This window comes from Scedosporium apiospermum, assembly GCF_000732125.1.
Source record: "Scedosporium apiospermum strain IHEM 14462 chromosome Unknown SEQ_SAPIO_0090, whole genome shotgun sequence".
NCBI lineage: Eukaryota > Fungi > Ascomycota > Sordariomycetes > Microascales > Microascaceae > Scedosporium > Scedosporium apiospermum.
Window position 1 is genome coordinate 868,145 of NW_015971791.1, and position 25,363 is coordinate 893,507.

The window sequence follows — 25,363 nt, forward strand, 5'->3', positions numbered from 1 at the left end:
TAGAACTGTGTATTAGACGTCTTGTAGACCTTCTTCACAGTAAACACGTGCAGTGACGCCTAGATGAGAGTGAGTCTCTCCTTCCAAACATACTCGTTGATCTACGACCACGTCCACTCCTCCACCACAGCCGCCTCCTGCCCTTTTCCAACCTCTACACCCTCGCCTGGGATAATGTTCTCCCCCATCAGCTCCATCATAGGCGGATGAGCCTCCGTTCATGGAATAGTCAGCGAGAGTATCTCCTCCTGCATAATCTCACCACCGGGCATAACATCAATCAGGATTTCTTCCCCAACATCACAGGTACCAACAGCGGAATATCTGGCATAGTCTATACACCCTATAGCTTGAACAGGAGATGCGGAGGACGGAAGATAACCGGCAAAGTAGTATAGATAGGGCCGATACCGATATCGTTACTACTACGCCTAGGGGAGAACAATTAAGGATGCGCCTAAGGCTCCTCCAGTTACTTAGGTAGTCGAGGTAGCGCTACCGCCGTAACTGTCCCTACTACTGCTAGGTATAATCTCTACGCTAACGGAGGACTGAATCCTTTAATGGGTCTACTAATGGGTATATGGAGGCACGGATACGAGAAAAGTCTCGAGGGAAGGTCCCCTTATTAGCGGTTATAGGGCTTCCGGAGTTGTCTTCTCCGTCGGATCAACCGTGCGCCTTAAACGAAGCGATTGCGTCGCCCTTAAGCTCGGTTTCCCCTGTCGGTAATGTAAGTAGTCTAAAGTAGGAAGATATAACAGCTATAGAATCTACTACTAACACGCCTTCTAATAATACCTTAGTATACTTCTCCAAGGTTCTAGATAATTTTACTTATATAATACCTAGTACTCTAACTTTATAGGGGGCTGCTTTAGTAGAGCCTTTGAGGATTACTGTCCGCTCCTCCGCGCAACCGCTCAGACGATCATAAGGAGGACATTGATGTCCGGGTAGTATTGCGCAAGTACTAACTAGGTGGTATTTGCGTGATGGACTAATTCGTACTTCGTAGGACAAGCTTCTAGGCTTTTTCTACAGTCGTAGCCAAGACGGCAATATCAAGGTGCATCCCCGGAACTATGGCTTGATTCGGACACTCTCATCTCATCTTGAAGGCGAAAACATCGTATATAATTCCGTCCCAACTCACGGCTCTCCCACGCACTTTCCGAACTAACATCTACCTCGGTCCGTACACCCCTGATTCCAGGCAAAGAGGTTCAATCCGTGGTTCGTACCTTGTAACGGAATACCCAAACTGGTGCGCTCTGAGATGCCGAACGTCTCCTGGTCAAACGGCAGCAACACACGCCGGTCTGGGCCAGGCCATCCATAATTCATCGGCGCCCTCGTCTTAGGCATCAATGAACTGGCTGCACTTGGACATTAGCCCACATTGTGGCGCTGACACAGTACACATGGGTTAGCTCAATATATTGAGCCAAATCGATGTCAAATGCCCGGCCACAGGTCGGCTTGCCCTCAGCCCACGCAGCTGGATCAGGTTGTCCTCAATTGATGTCACCTTACTACCTCATCAGACGATTCATACTCTTTTTCGATAGTTAAACCAGGCAGATCGAGCTCGTCCTCAATGCAGGGGAAGTCGTCGACTCTTGGAGGGACCAGGGTATCACTCTCGGCGCCGTAGGCAGCCGACCGGAGCGACAGGAGACCTGGCCGTCAGGTTGTGGCGCGCCCGGATTGTCGTTGCCGCCGCCTTTCGGAGGCGGATGGAGAATAGAGGCGACTGTGCGTGTTTTACTAGCTCGGCTTTCCAACCATGACAGCAGTACCAGGGATAGGACCCGGTTTCGTCACCATTCTATATCTCTTCGTTTCGAGATACGTTCGTGGACAAGATTATCAACTCATTTCTTCAGGTTTCCCGCGTTTACGTGGCTGGCTGGCTAGTTCGAGACCCCAAACCTCCAGCGACGGTGGCGCCGGAGCCTGGCTCATGAGGCGGAAATGATTGGCCATGGATGCGTCTAACCCCGAGCAACTGAACCGCTCGTGCGGCCACATCACACACAAAAGGGAAGAACCATTACAGCCACCTCCCTTCCTAGTAAGCCAATAGACAAGTCGCTCCTTCCTCAATTATTTAACACGTGACTGTGTTGCTGCCCAAGACATCAGATCCTTTTCCTCCAGGCGATGTTGGGCGTTTGATGTTCCCTGATCCGAATCCGAATCCGTAGCGGGTCGGGCTTCCACGAAAATCCCGCGATCGGAAGAACCGACGCAGCCGATTGAAGTCTAAATTCTCCTTCCTCTTCGACAAGACCCAGCCGATCATCTCATAATGGATGCCCAGACAGCTGCCGAGCCCAGAACCCATAAAGACTACACTGTGGGATGGGTCTGCGCTCTACCCAAAGAACAAACCGCGGCGACAGCCATGCTGGATCACAAGCATGACGATCTTTCGAAGCCACAAAATGACCACAATACATACACCCTAGGGTCCATCGGCAAGCATAATGTTGTCATAGCCTGCCTACCCAAAGGCGAGATCGGAACAAATTCGGCGGCGACTGTCGCCACCCGGATGACCGACACCTTCCCGTCCATCAAAATCGGTCTCATGGTTGGCATCGGCGGCGGTATTCCGCCCAAGGTTCGACTTGGCGATGTCGTGGTCAGCGAACCTGTGGGCCAGTATTCTGGGGTGGTTCAGTGGGACTTCGGCAAGGCGAAAGAAGGCGGCGAGTTCGAGCGAACGGGGTCGCTAGACAAGCCCCCCGCCTCGCTCCGCACTGCCTTGACGAAACTGGTGACCGCACATGAGATGAGCGGATCTAAGATACCGGAGTATCTAGACGAACTGAAAGTGAAATGGCCGAGACTGGTGCCAAAGTATCTACGGTCCGATTCCCTCGAGGACGTGTTATTCAGGGCAGATTACGGCCATGTCAACGAGAGCACCTTGAATTGTGACGCTGCCTCGGATAATGATGGAACCGATAATGAAGAGAGCTGCCGGTTCTGTGATAAAAGCAAAATTGTGAAGAGGAAGCCCAGAGAAATGCGAGTGCACTATGGCCTGATCGCGTCAGGCAACCAGGTTATCAAGGACGCTGCTTTCCGGGATAAGCTTAACAAGTCTCTCGATGGTCATGTTCTCTGCGTCGAAATGGAAGCGGGGGGACTGATGAACAACTTCCCGTGCATCGTCATTCGAGGTATCTGCGACTACGCGGATTCCCACAAAAATAAAGATTGGCAGGAGCACGCGGCCGCCGTGGCCGCCGCATTTGCGAAGGAGCTTCTGCAATATGTGCAGACAAGTGACGTTGACGTAGCGCGTCCGGTGAAGGACATATTGCAGATGAAGCAGGGTTAGTCATTTTCTAGATGAGTTAGCACAGGTTTCTAATATTAGTCGCAGATCTTGCACAAACCAAGGCAAAGTTAGACAGAAAGGAAGACGATGAGGTCCTTGACTGGCTTACACGAGTCGACTACGGGCCGGATCAGAGTGACAACCTCAAGAGGCGACAACCGGGAACTGGCCAATGGCTCCTTGAGTCGAGAGAGTTCCAGGCTTGGATGAATACAAGCAACCAGACTTTGTTTTGTCCCGGCATCCCAGGGTCGGGTAAGACGATCCTTACGTCAATCGTAGTCGATTACCTTACTTCAAGGCTTATCGACAACCCCAAGGCCGGTATTGCATACATATACTGCAACTTCAAGCGTCAACATGAGCTGAACATTCACGATTTGCTAGCAAGTGTGCTGAAACAGCTAGCTGCAAGCCTGCCTTCCCCGCCAAGAAGTGTGAAAGACCTCTACGAACAACATAGGAAGAAAAGAACCCGACCATCACCCGACGAAATCTTGAAAACGCTTCAGTCTGTCGCAGCTCTGTATTCAAGAGCCTTCATTATTGTTGATGCACTTGACGAAGTATCCGATGACTGCCGGAAAAAGTTTCTCTCTCAGCTCTCCAACATTCAGACAAAGTACAGAATGAATATCTTTGCGACATCAAGATTCATTCCAGATATTGTTGACCACTTTAAATCCAATGTACGGCTTGAGATTCGTGCGAGTGCCGACGATGTGGCACGATACCTAGACGACCGCATAACGCAGTTGCCAGCCGTTGTCCGGCGTAACCAACAGCTACAAGAAGAGATTAAGACAAGGGTTTCAGAAGCTGCTGATGGAATGTACGTTTTTACCTAATACAAAGAGCAATACAGACGCTGACTATTTGCAGGTTTCTCTTAGCGCAAGTCTATCTTGGTTTGCTTGATGATAAGCTCACACTCAATGAAGTCCGAAATGCAATGGAGGTTTTTCCCAAGCATAGTCAAGAACTAGACGAAAAGCAAAAGATCCAAGTGCTAGATGAAGCCTACAGACAAACCATGGAGAGAATCAATGGGCAGAAGTCAAGATTCAAGAAGCTTGCGATGGACGTTCTGGCCTGGATCACATGCTCGAAAAGACAGCTTACTACGTCCGAACTTCGACATGCTCTTGCAACTAAAACAGGAAAATCCGAGTTTCACGATGGGGATTTGTTAGACATCGGAGATATGGTCTCCGTATGCGCTGGATTGGTAACGGTCGATGAAGAAAGTAGTATTATCCGGCTAGTTCACTACACAACGCAACAATACCTCGAGAAGACGCAGGATACATGGTTTCCGGATGCAGAATCTACGATCACAATGGTCTGTGTTACCTACCTTTCGTTCAGCGTCTTTGAGACCGGATTTTGTGAAGCGGGCCAAGAGTTTGAGGAGCGGCTGCGGTTATATCCACTCTACGAGTACGCCGCACGCAACTGGGGACACCATGCCCGCAAGGATGTAAAACCAAGCCAAGAATCAAGCGACGTGGTCATCAGCTTTCTCGAGAATAAAGCTAAGGTAGAGGCATCAAGTCAAGCGCTGATGGCCGACGACAAACTATTTTCCTCAAATTACAATCCAATCGCTCCAAGGAAAATGACGGGTCTACATTTGGCAGCATATTTTGGAATAACCGAGGCTGCGGTTACACTCCTTAGATTTGGGTATAGTACGAATCTGAAGGATACTTACAGCCGAGCGCCGCTGTGGTATGCTGCCCAAAACGGGCATGTGGAATTAGTCGACAAACTGTTAGCAGCAGGAGCCGATGCTAATGCTGGGACTAATAGAGGGACTGCACTACTAGCAGCTGCTGGAGGAGGCCATCTGGAAGTAGTCGACAAGCTACTAGCAGCAGGAGCTGATGTTAATGCTGATGGTAATGCTGATGGATGGACTGCGCTGCAAGTAGCTGCTGGAGGAGGCCATCTGGAGGTAGTCGGCAAGTTGCTAGCAGCAGGAGCCTATGCTAATGCTCTTGGACTATGGGGAGGGACTGCACTGCAAGAAGCCGCTCGAAGAGGCCATCTGGAAATAGTCGACAAGCTGCTAGCAGCAGGAGCCAATGCTAATGCTTGGACTAATAGAGGGACTGCACTACTAGCAGCTGCTAGAGGAGGTTATCTGGAAGTAGTTGACAAGCTACTAGCAGCAGGAGCTGATGCTAATGCTGATGCTAAGGCTGATGGATGGACTGCACTGCAAGAAGCTGCTGGAGGAGGCCATCTGGAAGTAGTCAACAAGCTACTAGCAGCAGGAGCTGATATTAATGCTAATGGACTATTGGGAGGGACTGCACTGCAGTCAGCTGCTGGACGAGGCCATCTGGAAGTAGTCGACAAGCTGCTAGCAACAGGAGCCGATGCTAATGCTGATAGAGGGACTGCACTGCGAGAAGCTGCTGGAGGAGGCTATCTGGAAGTAGTTGACAAGCTGCTAGCAGCAGGAGCTGATGTTAATGCTAATCGAGGGACTACAGATCGAGGGACTGCACTGCAAGCAGCTGCTCGAGGAGGCCATCTGGAAGTAGTCAACAAGCTGCTAGCAGCAGGAGCTAATGTTAATATTAATCGAGGGGCTGCACTGGAAGAAGCTGCTGGAGGAGGCTATCTGGAAGTAGCCAACAAGCTGCTAGCAGCAGGAGCTGATGTTAATGCTGATCGAGGGACTGTAGATCGAGGGACTGCACTGCAAGCAGCTGCTCGAGGAGGCCATCTGGAAGTAGTTGATAAACTACTAGCAGCAGGAGCTGATATCAATGCTCTTGGACTATGGGGGGGGACTGCACTGCAAGCAGCTGCTCGAAGAGGCCATCTGGAAGTAGTCGAGAAGCAGAAAGCGGCAGGTGCCCTAAGGTGATAAGAGGATAATTATATAGCCTTTATTATGCGCCCTTTATTGTATAGTTTGTTTCTGCCTCTCTTGTGCTTAGAATAGCCTTTCTCCAATGCTGAGGTACTTAACACCGAAATTCACTAAACGTTGCCTCGGAAAAATACTAAAAGGTTAATTCTACATCGGCGTCGACGAATTGGCCCAATTTAGTGGCGTATAGAATGTTTTATGGATTGTTCCGTGGCATGATATTGCTGCGTTATTTGCTACTTTTGCCCCCCGACAGGAGACGGGAGACATTCCCCAGCAGCCATGTGGCCAGAACATGGTACGCCCAGGCCATTTTGCAAAAGCAATTCTCAGCGCATTGACGGCAGTGGTCCATGTGTACGGAGTACCTTGCTTACCCCTGCTCAGGCTAAAGTGGGAGTTGCTCAGGTTTGAAAAAGGAAAAGGAATAGTTGAAGATCAGATTGGGGACCTGTATTAAAATGTCCTATACCTTGTCACGGTTCTTGTTACGGAGCGAGTATGTCACGGGCCAACCTTTATGCAGGCCCAAAAGCGGTAGGACACGGCAGAAAATAATAACCGGGCGGCTGTACGCGGCCGACCGGCGGACGACAGGGAAGCGATCGGAGGCGCAAAGAGGTGATCGGTGGCGATCACCAAACGACCGGTTCCGATCAGTCAAGAAAGAGCTCCGATCACCCTGGAGAGCTTGGAAGGGAAACGTCTATATAAACTACGGGTTCTACCATGTATCTAGTTTGTCTTTCAAGACTCTCCAGTAGTCAATTCAAGTACAACTACACCCCTACACTTGAATACGCACTTCTCACCAACATCTTGTGAATACTGTTTGACTGCCTCACTTAAACAGACAACCACCTCGGCCCTGTCACCAGCTGTATCCACCTGATACCGTCAACCAGCTGGTGTTAGGATCGTAACAGAATGTTCGATATCTGTTTCCTTCTACTTTGTGAAGTGCGTGGTTTACGTACCAGCTGTGCCAACTATTTCCTTCCTACAAAGGCTTCCATTACATGTTCCCGTTACTATATTTTATTAGCTACCGAAATTGCCGTCTATCGGCTTTTATAGAGAGTCTGTAGCGGTTTCTAGTGAGAACTATTTTAGACTCTTGGCTATATGTGTATATCTTTTCGGTTCTTATATGAGATGTTTCGGTTAGAGCCACATTGATCCGTCTCATTACAAGAAGTTAAATACAAATATACTAGCTAAGCTAGTAAAACTGGGATTAAGACAGGTAAGTGCAGCTCTGACCTCAACAGCACATGGAAAAAAGGATAGCGTTAGTACTAATAGTCATAGACCGATTTCCTACGGGAAGGTGTTGCAAAACTCACACAAGAACTAACAGACGTCGGATTCGTTAATTAATAGTAAATGAAAACCCTGCGGACAGAAGTCCCCAGCGCAAACAAGGAACTGAAACGGGGACATGTAGGATAGAACAAGATATCACCTGACCGAATCCTAATTTCCAGGGCATGGAATAAATAAAGAAAGGGGCTGCATTAAGGTAGCGAAAACGACCAAATGAGAACTGAATGCTGGAAGCCGAATACCATACATAATACTGGCTGAGCTGTTTGAACCGTCGACGTGTAAGTGCGAAGGAGAGAAACAAGAAGAGAGGTCGAAGGTCTGGAATAACGTATTCCCGTTCCATTCTTAAGTCTGGAAACATGATTCATCAATCGGACCCGCTCCTAACATCCCCTGTGCGAATCCCCGCTAATCTGCACACAGGCTCTTCCCAATCTAGACTAGGTTTCCTTCTCGACGAGGCATGACAGCGTTCTTTACCCCGCTCAGAATGGTAGGGCGTTTGCATTGGCATTCGCATGACAAGCGGGGTAAGAGAGATGTGGGAAATTCCCCGATTGCTTGAGAGGGGGAGGGACTGGGGAATGTCCAAAACCGAATGCGAGGTGCAGCCACTTAACAGCGACCGTAGAGACTTTGATGGCAAGCCCATTTCCGACGATAGCTATAGCGAAGCACAGTAAGGCAGTAGAGATGTGCAGGTGGTGTCAGCAAGCCAATATATATTCTCGTGGTAGCGAGCTTCGTCTGACGTGGGATGGATCAGCCAAACAAAAGCTCTGAATCTGGGAATAGCGGCACGGCGAACCGACGGAGCCAAGCTCTGGCAGGCAGACTCATGAGGGATTCGAGGACGATGAGGTGGATAGAGGCCCAGTCGACTCTCCAGCTCATAATTCTAGTTTTTGCCTTTGGATAGATCTCGTCATTAAGGTCGGGCAGACGCAGCTCTGGCTCTCAGATATCTCTGTGATGCTAAGCTCCGTCCTTAATACGGGCTAATGTAACCCAACCAAGACGGGAGCCGCTCAACCCGACCCCCGCAGTCCGTTCCCGTTCTCTCGCTTCGGATGGTTCCAATGGTTCGCACACCAACGTAAAACAACCCCGCGCTGCAGAACTGCTCCTAAAACGGCCTCTGCCCGCCCTGCCCTCTTCTTTGTGACAAAACTCTGTTCTCCTTCTCTTCTTCTGCCTGCTTCCAACCCCATCCAGGCACTTCTCTCGCTTCTTGATTGATCTCCTACACTTGCCAATTGCCGCGCCACACCCCCCCCCCCCTCTTCAAGCATACTTCGACTAAGTTCCTTAGTAAACAAGCTTTTACTTTTACTTTTCCGCCACCCTTAACCCCTCCACAATGTCTAGCCAACACCAAGGACCACCTTTCAGGGCCGAGCACATGGGCTCCCTCCTCCGACCCCAAACCCTCCTGGACATCCGCGCGTCCATCCGCGACAAGAACCTCTCCCCCGAAGAAGCCGGCCTCCCTGCCGCCGAGCGCGAAGCCATTGGCAACGTCGTCAAGCTGCAGCGCGACCTCGGCTTCAAGGGCGTCACCGACGGTGAGTTCGTGCGCACACGCTTCTGGGGTCTCACCTGGGACGAGTTCGAAGGTACTACGCGTCTCCAGGATGCCGAGGCTGCCATGTTCCGTCTTTATCATCCGGATGTCGTCAGCTTGATCGAGAAGGATAGGAAGGTCATGCCTGGCGATTCGGTGATTGCGGGAGGCAAGTTGGTGCATGATCCTGCGAAGTCAGTGTCGAATTTGCACGAGGTGAAGCTCATTCAGGAGTTTGTGCCGAAGGAGGAGTGGGGGAATATTAAGTTGACTGTGATTACTCCGGCGTGGTTCCATATGAGGTATAAGCAGGGGAGGGCCTACACCCCCGAGGCGTACAAGAATGATGAGGAGTATTTCGCGGATGTGGCCAAGGTATACAACGCGGAATTGAAGCAGCTTTATGATGCCGGGTTGAGGAACGTCCAGTTTGACGATCCCGGCATGGCCTGTAAGCTGAACCTTTATCCTTTACCTTTTTTTTGTCATCTCCAGGAAATTGTGGAGAGGATTCCTTTTTTGTTCAGAGTTCCCACCTGTTCTTCTTGTTTCTAACTCGCTCCCCAGACTTTTGTTCGCAAAAGTTCCGCGACGGCTGGGCTGCGGACTCCGACAACATCGGCACAGTCGAAGACCTCTTCGACGCCTACATCAAGCTCTACAACGACAGCCTCTCCGGCCTCCCCCCGGACCTCCACACGGGCATCCACCTCTGCCGCGGCAACTTCATCGGCGGCCGCCATTTCGCCGAGGGCGCCTACGACATCATCGCCAAGAAGCTCTTTGAGAACCTCAACGTCAACACCTTCTACCTCGAGTACGACACCGAGCGTGCCGGAGGGTTCGAACCCCTGCGCTTCCTTCCCAAGGATAAGAACGTCGTTGTCGGCATTATTAGCACCAAGGTGCCCCAGCTCGAGGATAAGGAGGAGATGAAGCAGAGGGTGTACAGAGCGGCGGAGTTTATTGCTGAGGGGAGCGGGCAGACGAGGGAGGAGGCTTTGAAGAGGGTCTGTGTCAGCCCTCAGTGCGGGTTTAGTACGCATGAGAGCGGGTATCCGCTTGGGGCGGAGGAGCAGGCCGCTAAGTTGAGGTTGGTGAGGGAGATTGCCGATGAGATTTGGGGAGAGCCTTAAACGGCTCTGTTGTCTCCTTTTCCTTTGTTTTGTGTGTGCTTTGAGTGGAAAGAAAACAAAAAAGCAACAAATGATATGACTGTGGCATGGGGATATGGGCAGACAATGAGCGAGCATTCTGAATTTCAACAATCTCACAAGAGGGGAGCAATGGGCACCTTGTCGACGACGGTGTTGCTTGACTGAATCGGGTTTCTTTTCTGTTATGGGAGGGCATTATCATCGGCGCCTGGATGGAATCAACTTCACCAGCATTGGAAAAGGGCAGTATTGGGGTGAGATGAAATTGGGCTTGGTAAATTATTTTCACCTATCGCGCAGATTGTCCTCAATTGCTTAGTACAAAAAACTATATCACGGCTCAAGAAGTCCGTTGATTCGACCTGGTCTCGGCGTTATACGACTCAACCCGATGATTATGAAACTCGAGTTATCACTCTAAATGCAACTTAGACTTCAGGAGGCTGGCATAGTATGCCAAGTTCTTCGAAAGGGACGGATAGTACCTTTCAATGTCTCCTTGATATCTCCATCCCAAATAACAAAGAGCGAAGATGGAGGATAGCCCGCCACACAGAAGAGTCGCCTTGAACAGCCATAGTAAGAATGAAGTCTTCGTCTGTTTCCTCACCTTCTAAAAGTCCGAATTAGCGCATCTTTAGAAACCGAAAGCAAACTCTCGGGACTGGACTTACTGCAATATTCCAATCGCTCCAGACAGGGAATAGACTTCGGTACCAGAAATGAGCCTGGGAGTATGGATAACTCATGGCATTCCAAGTTTTTCCCTCCGGACCGCTCTCGATGTACCAGCTTTGACATCCGGAGTTCCACACCGTCTTGGACAGATCCTCTTGGATGCGATCGACGTACCGCTGTTCAGCATCTCTCTTCAGCTCAACGAATTCCGCTTTACCATCTAGGACTGGCTTGATCAAACGTAAGGCATAGTTGATGCTGTTCTCCGAGGCCATGATGGCCGACGTATGTCCAGTTGCGGCGTTCGGTCCTGGAACGACAGAAAAGTGTCAGTCTTCGTTAGCTTTCCATGCCATGATGCTAGGTTGGCCCGTTCATTCTCGTCACATAACATACCCAGCAGGATAAAAAAGTTGGGGAATCCGCTCATCACGGAGCAGTTATAGGCTTCAGCTCCACCAAACGACTCCCAATGTTCGGTGAGTTTCTCGCCCCCGCGTCCGACGACGTTGATGCCAGTGAGGAACTTATTCGTCACGTAACCATTGGCCAACACAATGACATCAGCTTCGATCAGGCCGCGCTCGGTCATAACTCCATCTGGCACGATCTTCAAGGCCCGTTCGTTCGTCAAAGTGAGATTTTTCGAATGCAGACAGTCGAGATACCCCGAGTCGAAAATCCTCCGCTTACAGCCCACTTCGAAATCAGGGATCAAGATGTCGTGGTACTTGGCGGGAGCCCGCGATCTCATATACTTTTCGGCCTCAACACGGCGCTTCTGCCGGAAGCGTGCGGCCGAAGAGGTCATTGGAAACCCCTTCAGTTCGTTTTCGGCTGCGAGGTAGATTATGAGACGCTGGAGCTTCATGCTTCCGGGAACGTACTTGAATACAAGTCGCATGGCGTCCGTGTAGGCACCGTCAATGGGTGGGAGGATCCAGTGCTTCGCCCGCACAATTTGCGTGAGGTGTTCGGTTTTGTTTACGATAGATGGCACGATTTGGGCCGCCGTGCATCCGTTTCCAAACACCACCACCTTTTTGCCTTCGAGACTCACATCATCTCTCCACCGGGACGAGTGGAAGATGGGACCTTTGAAGCTCTCAGCCCCGGGAACGTCAAGCTCCCTTGGTTGAACTAACTGGCCAGCAGCACCGAAGAGAAACTGGCACTCGTGGGTGAAGACATGATCTGTCTTCAAGTGTCGGATATGCAACCGCCATCGCTTTGTTTCCTCGACCCATTCGCACTTCTCGACGTCGACTCCGAAGGTCATTTTCGGGACCAGGGCATACTTGTCGGCCACCCCCCTCAAGTATTGCCACAATTCGTCATGCGAAGGTAGGACTCGACTCCAATCTGGGTTTGGCTCGAAGGAGTAACTATAGAGAGCGCTGGGGACGTCGCAAGCACAGCCTGTCCTCGACGTTAATGCCGTTGTCTGCTCACTTTGATCAAGTAGGCGAGTGCTATCTTAAACGTACCTGGGTATCTATTTGTAAACCACGTCCCGCCCAAATCGCTAGATCGTTCGAAAAACTTGATATCGTTGAGGCCATACCACCTTTGCAGTGTTGCGCCGAGGCCAATAGCGGAAAATCCACTGCCAACGCAGGCAAATTGGCTGTAGTTGCGCTTATCCGAGTGCATTTTGAAAGAGAGAATTGGGATTTTTGCGATTAGGGATGAGTGATTTTGGAACCGGCCTCTATGATGGTTGATCCGCTTAGATGGTGGTTTGCTTGTCGCTAGAGCGCACGAGCAGGTGATATCTATATGTGGTGTTGCGCTTCATTCGATGAGAACCTGCATGTAGTCTATCGGATTCAGTATTAAGAAGTTCAACAGGACATCCGAGGTTCATTTCGTTTCTCGTGAAGGCTAAAGTCACCCACCCAGAGCTAGATACGTTGTAAAACCCCAAACCGTGCCCTCGGAATGTCTCCGCGCACGTCGGGTGAATCCCGTCGGAGCCGGCGGGGGCTAAGAGGCCGACTGTCCGCGTGTCCGACAAGCTCCGTCGGCGCTCTCGAGGTCAAGGCAATTCCTCAGACCTTGAGAGCTAAGTGACATTACAATTTTTACGGATGCTCGTAGACCACCTATGCTCCTTACTCCTTGCTCCTTACTCCTATCTCCCCGCATCAATCCCATCCCATCCAATATGGTGATACCAGGATGATCTTGGTTCCTCGAGCACCGGGAACTGCAATACTCCGAGCGAGTTGACAAGTGCTGTTTAGACCACTTGGCACAAAATAATGGCGACTTTCCCAGCTGTGGTGAAATAGATGTCTGTAAATGTTACCATGACCTCGACGTCGTAGATAGTAATATTGGCGCATCTACGAAGTATGTTGTACAATAATATCGACAAATAGAATGCAGAAATTAATACGATTGTCCACTCCGTGTATTAAATCACATCAATTCTAAGAATCGAGTCCCGCAGCCAATCGTTATATCTCCAGATCTAGGATTGAACGAAGTTCCCCGTCTTCGGATCTACCTTTTGTCTCCCTCTGAAGTCGACACCAAGTTTGTTTGTACCTTCTCGCAGCACCCTCCAGAGCCAGTCAGGTCCTCCCTTCTATATCCAGCCACTAGTCAGCACGGCGTTGATTATATCTCGGGCAGTTGGGGGCTAAGCAGGGGCAATAGCATTACCATGATGGCGACATATCGCATGATTCCGGGCATATAGATGGTTTTGCCATACCCACCATAAAGCACATCAACCAGTGACTCGGCAACGGTGCGTACGTCGAGCAATGGGAAGAAGAAGTGCGATTGCCTGGTTTCTCCCCTGAACAAAGGCGTCTTGATGAAGCTGAATATAGCCAACGATAGCCTCACCCGAGGTGCGTCGTGTGCGTATTTCAATTCCAATTGCAGTGCCTAAATCGAATTAGCCACTGCAAAACTAACCAGAATGAGAAACCACTTCTGTTTGTCTTTCACGGCCAAAGGTTCACGTACTTCATGTAGCGCTACCAAGCCGGCCTTCGTCGCCGCATAGTCTGCCACCTTGCTCGGAGGGAGAAGTGCGCTCATCGAGCTAATGTTAACGATGTGGCCATGGTCGTGCTGGATCATCCAAGGCAGGAATTCCTTAGCTAACAAAAACGGCGCGATGAGGTTTGTCCGTATAGTCGACTCCACATCGCCATAAGCACCATCGCAGACAGTGACTCCACGACAGATGCCTGCATTGTTAACCAAGACTGTAGGGTGCCCGACTTGTTGCCGAATCTTGTTGCATACGGCCTGGATGTTAGACGAGTTGCTTAAGTCGCACTGATAGTAGCTGACCGGGGATCCTTTCTCTGGCTCCCAAGTTAAAGGCACGTAATCGATGACGACAATTCGCGTTTTGGGATTTCGAGCATAGAGTTCCTGAGCAAGTGTGGCACCAATACCGCTGCTTCCTCCCGTTATGATAACAATTTCCTTGTCCCAATTCCAGCCAGCATTGCTTGTCCAGTTGTTGTGGAACTGTTGGTTGAGGATGTCGTTCGCGGAGAGGAGAAGGCTGCAGGCTGCGAAGATGTATGCAACTTGCTCCAAAATATGACTGGAATTAGAGTCAGAGAAACCAAGAGGGCGCCAGTAGACTCCGAGAGCCAGTGGTGTGCTGATTATGGGATTGAAAATGCTGCGACGCAAAAGTCTCCCGACTAGGTCGATTGTGAATCCTTCGCGTGGCATTGACATGATGGCAAAGGAGGTGGCGAATCAACTTGGGAAATCAACTTGCGATGGTAACAGTCTCTAATCCTTAGTGGTGGATTTGCGATTTGCAGAAATGCCTCTGGCTGATTGATATATGAAAAAAAAGCTGATTTCGGACGTTTCGGAGGACGATCGGGATGATTCCGACCCAGTAGACTTGGCCAACGAAAGGTTAACTGAAGGGTTCTTGCTGCAGGCCTCGGTTCCCATGAAATTGACTTTGCTCCTTTAAGTCCCACTCCAACGACACCCGTCAAATTGCCTTCGCTCTTCACGGCCACGTCGGAACACGAATCTCCTTAAGCCTGGTCTGTTATGATCCGAAGAGTTAAGCAAGATGGTGGCGGCGCAAGTGGTTGTCTTGGGGCTACAGGCGGGCAACGGGAGGCCGTAGAGTAATTCTAACATGAACCATGACCAATCACTACGTCGCCAGGTAGGAATCGAACAGTCACTGCCGATATCAAGACTTTCCAGGACGTTTGAATTCGGAGAGTCCATAACACCTCGAGCACTATCTAAGTTTCCGATTCTGCAACACCACTACTCGCAAAATCTGTTAACCCTAACCCGAACTCCCCGCATTAGTTCCGGACCAACTGGGCGTCCCCCAAGACGCCGGCTTTTGTAGCCTCCCGCACAATTAGATTCTCGTAGTGCTTGCTCCGGATGGTGGCCTTGACAGGGAATGGTTCATCTGTCGATTCCTGATTGAGAATCTTTGAGTTGTAAGGACCGTCCTAGGAATATATACCGTTAGCAGGGCGAGAGAAAAAAATGATTTCAATTTTCCCAAACGTGGAAAATACGTACGGGTTTAAAGTCAACGCATTGGACGAGTCTGGCGATGTTGATAAAGAGGCTTCTCTGCGCCAGACGGTAACCAACGCAGATTCGACGGCCTCCCCCAAACTGCCACAGCCCATGGGCGATATCCGTTTCATGGCCATCCATCCATCGCTCTGGGTAGAAGACCTCGGGATTCTCACACTCGTTTCCCACAGGAACTTCGTTAATGACAAACCCAGTACCGGCAGGAAATCTGTAGCCCTCGAACTCAAAGTCGCGGGATGCAACGTGATCCGGGGTAAGGATGAAAATGGGCCTCCAGCGCAAGACCTCCTTCGCTATTGCGCAGATGTAGCGTAAATCATCCATGTCAGTGAGGACTGGCAGACGTGCGTTTTCCCCCGTGCCGCAAAGTTGGTCAATCTCGAGTCTCGCTTTCCTGAACGGCTCTGGATATTCGAGGCTTGCCATCACCATGATGTTGAGAGCCTCTCGAGTGGTGTCGCTCCCCGCCTCGATCAGCTGCATGGCGAGGTACATGCAGTCCTCGTCGTTGCCTTTGTACTTGGTATCGCTGTGCAAAAGCACGTCCCTAATGAACGAAGGCGGCGCAGTTCCCTCGTCGACTTGTTTCCTCGCGGGCGCCCACCACGACATGTAGACATTGTAGTTCCACTCCGCCAGAGCTTCCCAATGAGGGCGCCAGAACTGCATGAACTTGGGTAGCTTGGCGAGGTCGGGGAACCAGTCGATCACGCTGGATCCGATGCTGCCGACGAAGAAGGTGACGCAATTTTGGAGGTCTGCTAGTTCCTGTGTTGATTTACTGAGGCGTTCGCCGAGGGCAATGCGATGGATGACCGAATTTGCGTATCGATAATGGTGTTTATACCAGAGATGCGGCTTGAACAAGTATTCGGCCATCAGCTGCGTGCTTTCGAGCTCCTGCCACTCGCCATATTGTTTGAGGGCACTGCCGCTAAGAAGACTGTGCATGACTCGCCGTCGCTCGGCCCAGGCTTCCTGGGGTAGGATGAGAGAACGGCCATCATGGCTGACGATGCCGCTGGAGATGGGCATGGGAGATCGAGTATTCGTCACGCTGCCTCTTTTGGCAATGATTTCTGATACCACGCGATGGCTGTTGAGGAAGATCCAGGTCTTAGACCCTACATGAACAGTTGTCATTTCACCGTATTTGGCTAAGTCGAGAAGCTGCACAACGATTTCCGGGTCAGTAGCCATCGAGCTTACAAGGGGATCAGGGGATCAGGGGATCAATGTTGAACGCACCAGTTTGTGATATGGGTCATGTCGTGCATCTTTCAGAAGGTGCAGTGAACCAAGGATAGGCAAGCCGCGTGGCCCAGGAGGAAGATGAGACTTTCTGCCATCCTTCAGCTTCCGCTTGCCGACTGGCTTGAAGTATTCTGCGATTGCGACGAAGAAGGCAGCACCTGACAGCGTGACGAGGCCGAAAGCCAGAACAGTCGGGTTCTTTTCTATGAAATCTAGAAAGTGTTGCTTCGCTTGCTCGATCATATTGACTTTGGTCGCGCTGCGCCCTAGACTTTGCTTGTTGAATTTTGATGCTAGTGTGATGGGGTCAAGTTTGATAGCGAGATGGACGAGCGAGAAACTATTATGGGGAGAAGTGTCGCCATTAACATCAAATATGCTTGCACCGAAAAGACAGCCTGGCTATTAAAATGACTGGATTTCAAACCTCGGATATTAGAGCAACCGTTAAACACTCTCGAAGCATGAGCTCTTCCATACATGCAGCTGAGGATTCTAATGACACGTCAGTTGGCGTATTCGGGATGGATCCGGTGCACGGGAACTACAGGCAGCGGCAGTCGGAACCATTCCGATGCTAGCTTGCCTATCTGCCTTGGGAAGGGATGACGCCGATACCCTAAATTTATAAATCGACACTCAGAAGCTGATTTCCTTGCGTCGTGTTCGAGATTAAAGTTCGGAAGACACAGGTGAGTTATATCACAGCGTTATTCACTATACCCGATTGATTTCTTCTCGATACCAATACTCAATTTATAACCTTCACAAACCACAACCGAGGTAAATCTACTTCCTTATTTTTATCTTTCTGAAGCTAACCTAAGGTGCAGGTGGACACGAGTGGTTTCAAAGTCGCTGAGTCGGCATTGGTCAGTCTTAGACCAGCGTAAGATTGGGCCGGGAACCTGGGATAGATGCCCAACCTCTGGCCCAAACGCCTCTTTCTAAGAGCTGGGAAAGACGATCGATGGGAAGGGAAAAGAAAAATAAAACAGTGAATAATTCATAAGAGAAGGGATGTTTGAAAGGTTCCCAAAGCCCAAAGGTAACTCCCTGTCCGGCGCGGGAAACCCCGAGCAGGGGCCTAGAAACAGAAGTTCAAGATTTAACACCCCGCAGGGCTGTACGGAGTTAATAGACAACGTCTGTAGGGGGTAGGACTGGCTCTGTTGCGAGAGCATCACGGCCACTGGATGTCCTGAAGTTCCGAAAGCAGTATGGGCGAGCATGACGTGAATGGATTTTCTGTCCAATATAATCTATGAGCCCCCTCCCTCCCCAAACCAGCGCCGTTTGCATAGTCCATCTATCTAGCTTCTATAACATCCCCGTTCTAACCCCTCAACGGCCCGCATTCAATAATATCCTCCATCGTCTTCACTCCCCGACCGGTACCAGCCCTAGTACCCATGTCGCCCACTCCAGCTAGCCCATTTGTGATCGAGGGCACTGGCAGCCCGTTCTACAGAATTCCGCCTTCCGTGGCGTCAGGCCGCATCAGGGAACTCTTTGAGAATGCCAACTTTGATGCCGCGAACCCAAATCGCGGGGCTTCTCTAGAGGCCATCCGCGAGGCACAAGACACCGTGACAGAAGGGTAGGTGTATCCTCAGCTTAACAATGTATCCCAGCGCGTATGTCAGCTGAACACCATGAAGAACCTTGATCTACGATCTCATACAGAAAAATAAAGATCTGTACGCCAAATTCTTAGACAACCGCTTCTGCAAAGGGATGGCCCTGGGCATCTTGCCCGAGTCGGCATACCAAGACTTCGCCAAGGCAGGCAGGCCCTCTCATCAAAAAAGTGCTACTCGTGATCCATACTGACCCTTGATGGTGTTACTTCCAGCAAGACTACTTGTACCTCCTGGACAATGCCCGGTTCAAAGCCCTGCGGTTCGCCAAGCTCAATCCGACAACGCCCTTTGACGATTTACGCGCACAGAGCCAAAAGATCGCCAGCGCCGTCGGTATCGCCGAGGACTGGAAGACAATGTGTGTGAATGAGCTTGGCATCCCCGCCTCGGAGATGGAGAGCATCGAGCCAAGCGCGGCCGAGATCGGGTACGCCAGTTTCCTCAACGGCCAGACTAGCATCGACGACTGGTTCAGTCTCTACATTATACCGTTCCGTGCATATATGTAATGAGCCCCCGTTTCCGTCTGCGTGTCCAGGCGTTATGGGAGGCTAACTAGTGCTCAGGGCTGGAGCCAAATTGCCAAGAGGCTTGCTGACGACCCACGGACCGATCGCAGTATGGCACCCCATATCCCGATCCGAACTTGGACACTTGCCAGAGCTGACGCCAGGGAAATAGCAACCATCTTTTACAAGACGTTTGTCGAACCGAACCTAAACGACGAATCCGCGAGGAAGCTCTGCCGCAAGTTCCTTACCTCCAGGCGCCCCCGCTAATAGGACGTGAAGTTTGATGCTGACCACCTTTTTAGAGTTTATCGAAGCGAACCGACAATTCTGGACTTCGGATAACGACAAGAACGTGTGGAATACGCTCTTCCGAACCGCGCTCAAGTTTGAGATTGGCCTGTTTGACAGCGTGCTCGTGCAGACGCCCGACTTTGCTGCCGTGCCCTTGGCCGCCATCCACGGAAACTGCGTCTTCTCCGATGCCGAACATCCCGTCGATATTTTCCACCTCTCCGGCCGGGCTGTTGTGTGGCCTTCTGAGGTGGGTAACAGCACATCGCAGGGCAAGATTCACTTCCCGCTAGGCCAGATGCCAGGCTTGAGTGTAGCCTGGACTGACCACGGTCCGACGGGCGCACCGAATATATGGTTGCAAGTGGATTGCGATCAGGTGGTACCGTCGGGGCGGAGTGTAATTGAAGGTGTAAATGAGACTGATGGGCGTGGCTATGGCGATAAGACTAGGATCGTCAAGGCCGAGATTTATTTCGGGTGCAGCCTTGTGGCGTCCAAGGACTTGATCCCTCCAAAGATACGGTCATTCAGGGAGTCACTCAACCGCCTGTCTCTGCCCCGGCCGGATGGAGTGTTGAACGGCCCAAAGGGCTGGGAGGTGACGCTTACGCTCGAGTTTGGGCAGATTATTGGCATGAGTTTCTGCTCGGTGGCGGTGTCGGTTATGCCGTGAGGCTTGAAAAATCAGGACACTTTTCGAATATACCCACCCTCTATTCTATTCTATCTCTGCTCTCCATCTATCCCTGTTTATGCTCCCGATTTCAACACGTCTTTTTTCACCCATCCACTACCAAATTAGATCCGGGTGCACATGGCAATCTAGTCGCTTTCCGAGGTTCCTCTATCACTGAATCTTCCGCCGCCTATGTATGTGTGTGTATATATACTTCTACGAACTGGCATTCTATCCGTTATGCACTGCACCGGTGCTCTCTCTGAGGTGCTTCTCGTCAACGGCAGACATCCGCTCGACAAGGTGATGAAAGCGTGACCTCAGGCGCTTCTGGTACCACCATCCTAGGCACGCAACGGCGGCCATAAAGACAGTACCGGCCACGCCGGCGGGGAACCACCACTTTTGCGAGTAGTACAGCTGGGCGTCGGTGGTGCTGTTCCAAAATATAGTAGCGTCCGGGTTTGTCATAATGTTGTACCAGTATCTCGCCTTTAACTAAAGTCAGTCCATTTAATCCTACACAGCGGCCATGGTCGCGAAAAGAACTCACAGGGGTAAAGCACAAACAGTTGCTGTAGAGCCCAATCAAGATAAAAACTGATAACGAGGATGTCGTGTTAGTTTTCCACTCCCCGAGGAAGACATCAGACATCACTATTAGGGGGGGGGGGGCTGGCTTACTTGTCGCACCGACTGAGGTAAAGATACCAATGCAAACTGAAAGGGCGAAGCCGGCATACCATACATAGCCACCCCACGTGCCGGCCTTCTTGATGAGTGTGGTATCGTGTATCACCCTGCCATTAGCATCCCGCTGCCAGACAAGCATGCTGACAAGCCAGAGGATAATGAGCCAGAGCTGGACAGCCCCATAGCACAGCATGGTCAGAGACCAGCAGCCGAGCCCTACAGAGGGGGTATGGTAGCTGTTTTTCACGATAACCTATGTTAGCTTTGCAAAATACGCCCCGACGAAGCAGCTCGCTCGATGGCATTAAAATAACTCTCACCTAACCACTCCCCCGAAGAACACGGGGATGAAAATCAGCACGAATGCCCAAAACCCAGAATACCATAGCATGGGGCCAAAGCGGCCACCCAGAACCTCGCCGTGGAGAGCATCGAGATGGGGATGGTGCTCGTCGGCCAGTTTGGCGATCCATCGGGCCTTGTTCGACCCGCGGTTCCAAACCCACGCAGTCCGGTAGGGCGAGGTTGACCAGTGACCCTCGTATATGAATGGGAAGAGCCGCCGCCTTGTCAGGGCTGGGCATGGCGAGGTCGACGCCGACAGAGGTGGCGTTCCGAGCCGAACAACAGAGGTTCCATTCTCGCTACTTGTATCGCAGGAAACCGCGGCCTGGAAAGCGCTGGGGTTGTTTCCCGCAAGTAAAATACTGGTGACGAGAGCAACATGCGGTATCGTCATCCACATCATCCCGAACGAAATTTGGTGTGCTGACTGACTAGGTTGGGTTAGAAGCAAGCCGGGGACACCGTAGCGGGGGAGAAGGAGTAGGGGGGAAGGAACCGACTAGGTGCCGTAAGAGGCCTCGATTTCGTAGACGCTCCATATGAACGAAGCGATGTAAAACAGGACAGGGGCGCCAACCGTGGCCCCGAAGCTTGACTGCGAGTCCAATATGGCGCGGAGTTTCACTTTCACCGAGGAGCTATCGTGGAATGAGGCAGGGCTGCCAGGCCGAGAGAGAAACCCTGGCATCTCCATCGCGGCCATCTGCGACTGCGACAAGAATGGGTCTTTGGAGAGGTCCTGGACAAGCAGCTTGGACTGGTGCCAGGCGGGGTCAAAGTCCAGGTTGCCGATCAGGATGATGAGCAGCAGGTGAGCGCGGCTGTGGAGGGACAGGGAGTTTGAGCTGAGGCGGCCCTGCAGAAACCGGAGGATCCCAGCGTCGAGCAGGGCCTCGTAAATGGCCGAAACCAAGATGGGGCCCGCGATGGCGAAGACGACCGAGAGCCAGATGAGGATGTCGATCGTCGAGACAACAAAGGCCGCGAGCACCTTGACAGCATAAATTAGCAACCCGAACAACGTGCTGTCCGGGCCGTGAGAGGCGGCAAGCGCGGTTGGCATCTCAATTCGGCGTCTCCGCGGGATGCTGAGGCAAAAGATGAGCGAGGGCAGGATGAAGGCCCCCAGCGGCTTCAGCCAGTAGCTGAAGGTCTTGGGAGAGGTGGCAGCCCACCCGGGGCAGCGGCGGCGGCACCACGAGTAGGGGGTCCAAAAGTCCTGGGGCGGTCCCTCCATGGTGCCGTTGAAGGTGGCGGCGCACGGGAAAGAAGGGAACCTCTCGAGCATGGCCATGTCTCCCCGGAAAAAGGTCTGGTTGGGCCGGATGCGCAGCGTGTCATTGTCGATAAAGAGGCTCTCGTTGATGGCCAGCAGACAGCAGGATTCGAAGCTCTGTCCACCGAGATATGGGTTAAAACGGGAGGGATCGTCGGGGACGTTGGTGAGGAAGGGTTGGTAGATCTCCACTAGGGCCGTTGACGAATTAGAGACCGCAGCCTCTACCCCCAAGAGGACGAATAATAAAGGGAAGAAGGGATGCATGGTACGTGATGAATCGCATGCCGAAATAGGGGGTGCATAGTGTCCCGGATTCTCGAGTACGCATGCACTTGCGGGAGGTCAACCGTTTTTAACAACAGCTCGTCAGACCGAGTATCGTATCGGTAGCCCAAAATAACAAAATGTCAAGATATCCAAGACGAGGCAAGCTGGGTCAAACCTGGATCAAACCTGGATCAATTTTTTTTTAGGACCCTCGGTGTGGCATTGCGTTGCGTTGCGTACTTCGTATGTGTAAAAGGCAGAGAATGGTTCAGCCGCAGCACGCAATTCTTCATGGGCTGTTCCATGTACTTGGCTGTCGGTTGCCTATAGAAATCCGTAGTCGCCTCCGGGAGACTGGTAGTTGGCACCGGGAATGACAGGAGGCCCTATGAGAAACATGCATGATGCTGTAGGGCAGCAATGCTTTCAGGCTCCAAGAACTCGCATCCATCCATCTAACTGGGCTGTCATTCCACCCATCTAACTGGACTGGCATCCCATCCACCCAGCTGGTCCGGCACGTCTGTCTCACTACCCTGGCATTAAGGCAGCAGCATGGCCTACACAACACCTACAGCCCGCCTCGCTTCTACGTCTTCCTACACCCCAGAGAAAATTTTCCAACAGACGAACGAGTGGTCTAGCACTCTCCTACTTGCCAATGAGTCAAGTAAAACTTTTTTCTTCGAGATAGCTGTTCATCAGGCAAGCTGCCATCCCACCTAGTATGCACCTTCGAGTGTAGTCTCGGCGCGGCCCAACATTCAGGGAGGCCGAGCGTAAGTTCCATTGATGGCTGTATTATGTATATGAAGTCTAGGCATGTCTTAGCCTGCGCATTCTCTCCCTCCCCAAAAAGCAGTCTGTTCTTTTCCTTTTGGAGCCAAGTAGCCCACCCGAGCAAACATTTTTGTATCTTGATAAATTTTTTTTTATTTTTATTTTTTATTTTTTTTTTATTTATTTATTTATTTTTTTTTTTACCACGTTCTCATCATGGCGCAAAACGGCTCGGGCTCGGATGCCCAAATCGAGGCGGAGACGAAGCAAGCGGATGAGATGGCCAAGGTTTTCACCTCGCCCATCCCGTGCTTCCTGCCCGGGGGCCAAGAGTACGAAAAGTCGGTCGCGACGTGGAACCTCCTATACCGCTTCTCGCGGCCGTATCTTGTCATACAACCCGAGAGCCCTGCGCATGTCCAGACCGTGGTGAAGACGGCCGTGTCGCGTGGGCTCCGAATCACCGTCAAGAACGGCGGCCACTCGTTCGCCGGATTCTCCTCCACCGACCGAGGCATCCTTCTCGACCTCTCCCGCATGCAGGACGTGCGCCTCCATAGCAACCCCGAAACCGACGAGCTCGAGGCGGTCACGCTCGCGGGCGGCGCGCAGTGGGGCCATGTGTACAAGGCGCTAGTCGCCGGGCGTCATGACGGCTACATGGTCAGTGGGGGGCGATGCCCGACGGTTGGGGTCAGCGGCTTCGTCTTGGGAGGCGGTCTCGGCCCTTTCACGCGCGAGATCGGCATGGGGTGCGACTCCCTGACCGAGGCGAAGATCGTCACGGCCGATGGAGCGCTCGTCACGGTTGGCGAGCAGGACGACGAGGACTCTGACGAGGGAAAGCTATTTTGGGCGCTCCGCGGCGGTGGTTGCGGAAGCTTCGGGGTCGTCGTTGAGCTTAAGATGAGGGTGCCGCGCGTGCGAAAGCACGTCGTAACCGGAGGATTTACCTATAATTCGGAGCTGGACAAGCCATTTGTCGACACCATGAAGAAGATCTACCGCTTCGAGTGGCCTGACGCCGCCACGATTGACACGCACTGGCAGTGCGAAGCTAGCCCTGGCAACCCGAGCTCGTCGGTCCGTTTTGTCGTCTATTTTGACGGAGACAAACCCGACTTTGACCGACTGGTCGACCGCGCGATCGGGATACCGCCGCCTCGTCCGCGCCACCGTCACCAAGGCGAACACAATCCCCACCCAGAGGAAGAAGCGCTACCTCAGGGAGAGCCATCAGCGGACCATGACCCGCATAATCTGGTCCACCTGATCAAGGAACGAACCCTCACCGAGCCTTCGACGCTGCTTCTCCACGAGTCGCTGGCTCTGCAGTGGTGGGAGGAGACGCTCAGGGCCCTGCCGACCAACAAGGCGTATAGCGTCTACACCTCCTTCATCTTCGAGAGACAGGCACGCATCACAGATACCGCCACCGACATCGTCAGGGCTCACATGGACGCCTTCCATCGCGTCTTCAGTCAGGACACGGCTAGCCTCGAGGTCGCGTTTGTGCACGCCGGAGGCGCGGCCTCGCGCGTCGGGGGCCACGATACCGCATTTCCTTGGCGTCAGGGCACCTATTTTGCCTACATCATGATCCGGTGGAGCGACAAGTGGCTTTCGCGCAGGGTGCGGGAGTTCCTCGACGCCTTCAAAGCCGGGTTACGGCCCTTGTCCATAGCCGACAGAGCGGCATATGTCAACTTCACCGACGTGGCCATGAGAGACTACGCGGCGGCGTATTACGGGTCCAACTACCCTAAACTACAAGAGGTGAAGCAGATTTGGGACCCGCTCGATTACTTTCATGTACCCCAGGGAATTCGTCTACCGGAAAGCGAGGATGGCCGTGGTGGCGGGGCGGATGAGGTGGTGGATTGGGTCGACTTAGCCCACCACCAATGGGAAAACCCGAGCCGGGTCAGACTCCCACCTTCGAGGGATGACTTTCCGGACGTCATTCGCAATCTCGCCGACTTGCAGTTTTAGACGAACATTCCGCCGCCTAGGGAGAAGGTCCTTTCAGAAAAGAAAAGAAAAAAAAAAGAAAAAAAAAAAGTGTACTGCTGCGTGCGGGT

The 25,363-nt window shown here is 51.9% G+C and overlaps 5 protein-coding genes and 2 pseudogenes across 5 annotated transcripts; 4 read left to right on the top strand and 3 right to left on the bottom strand.

Annotated features, from left to right (window-relative positions):
• Window positions 1–2,314: 2,314 nt before the first annotated feature.
• Window positions 2,315–5,907, top strand: SAPIO_CDS4090 (annotated as a pseudogene; the record flags this gene model as incomplete).
• Window positions 5,908–8,931: 3,024 nt separating this feature from the next.
• SAPIO_CDS4091 (Methionine vitamin-b12) lies at window positions 8,932–10,271 on the top strand (the record flags this gene model as incomplete). The annotated part of the gene is made up of 2 exons (XM_016786732.1): window positions 8,932–9,586; window positions 9,703–10,271. 2 exons carry the CDS (start codon window positions 8,932–8,934, stop codon window positions 10,269–10,271), a joined length of 1,224 nt encoding a protein of 407 aa, XP_016643708.1.
• Window positions 10,272–10,405: 134 nt separating this feature from the next.
• SAPIO_CDS4092 (uncharacterized protein) lies at window positions 10,406–12,623 on the bottom strand (the record flags this gene model as incomplete). Its single annotated transcript, XM_016786733.1, has 4 exons — window positions 10,406–10,453; window positions 10,967–11,280; window positions 11,367–12,389; window positions 12,458–12,623. 4 exons carry the CDS (start codon window positions 12,621–12,623, stop codon window positions 10,406–10,408), a joined length of 1,551 nt encoding a protein of 516 aa, XP_016643709.1.
• Window positions 12,624–13,595: 972 nt separating this feature from the next.
• On the bottom strand, window positions 13,596–17,036 carry SAPIO_CDS4093 (uncharacterized protein; the record flags this gene model as incomplete). The annotated part of the gene is made up of 5 exons (XM_016786734.1): window positions 13,596–13,871; window positions 13,953–14,547; window positions 15,306–15,445; window positions 15,519–16,709; window positions 16,788–17,036. 5 exons carry the CDS (start codon window positions 17,034–17,036, stop codon window positions 13,596–13,598), a joined length of 2,451 nt encoding a protein of 816 aa, XP_016643710.1.
• A 1,169-nt stretch (window positions 17,037–18,205) lies between these two features.
• On the top strand, window positions 18,206–19,915 carry SAPIO_CDS4094 (uncharacterized protein; the record flags this gene model as incomplete). The annotated part of the gene is made up of 3 exons (XM_016786735.1): window positions 18,206–18,382; window positions 18,649–18,910; window positions 19,251–19,915. The coding sequence occupies 3 exons, from the start codon at window positions 18,206–18,208 to the stop codon at window positions 19,913–19,915; spliced, it is 1,104 nt and encodes a 367-aa protein (XP_016643711.1).
• Window positions 19,916–20,149: 234 nt separating this feature from the next.
• On the bottom strand, window positions 20,150–22,499 carry SAPIO_CDS4095 (uncharacterized protein; the record flags this gene model as incomplete). The annotated part of the gene is made up of 5 exons (XM_016786736.1): window positions 20,150–20,416; window positions 20,472–20,518; window positions 20,603–20,847; window positions 20,932–21,387; window positions 21,457–22,499. The coding sequence occupies 5 exons, from the start codon at window positions 22,497–22,499 to the stop codon at window positions 20,150–20,152; spliced, it is 2,058 nt and encodes a 685-aa protein (XP_016643712.1).
• A 999-nt stretch (window positions 22,500–23,498) lies between these two features.
• On the top strand, window positions 23,499–25,274 carry SAPIO_CDS4096 (annotated as a pseudogene; the record flags this gene model as incomplete).
• Window positions 25,275–25,363: the final 89 nt, after the last annotated feature.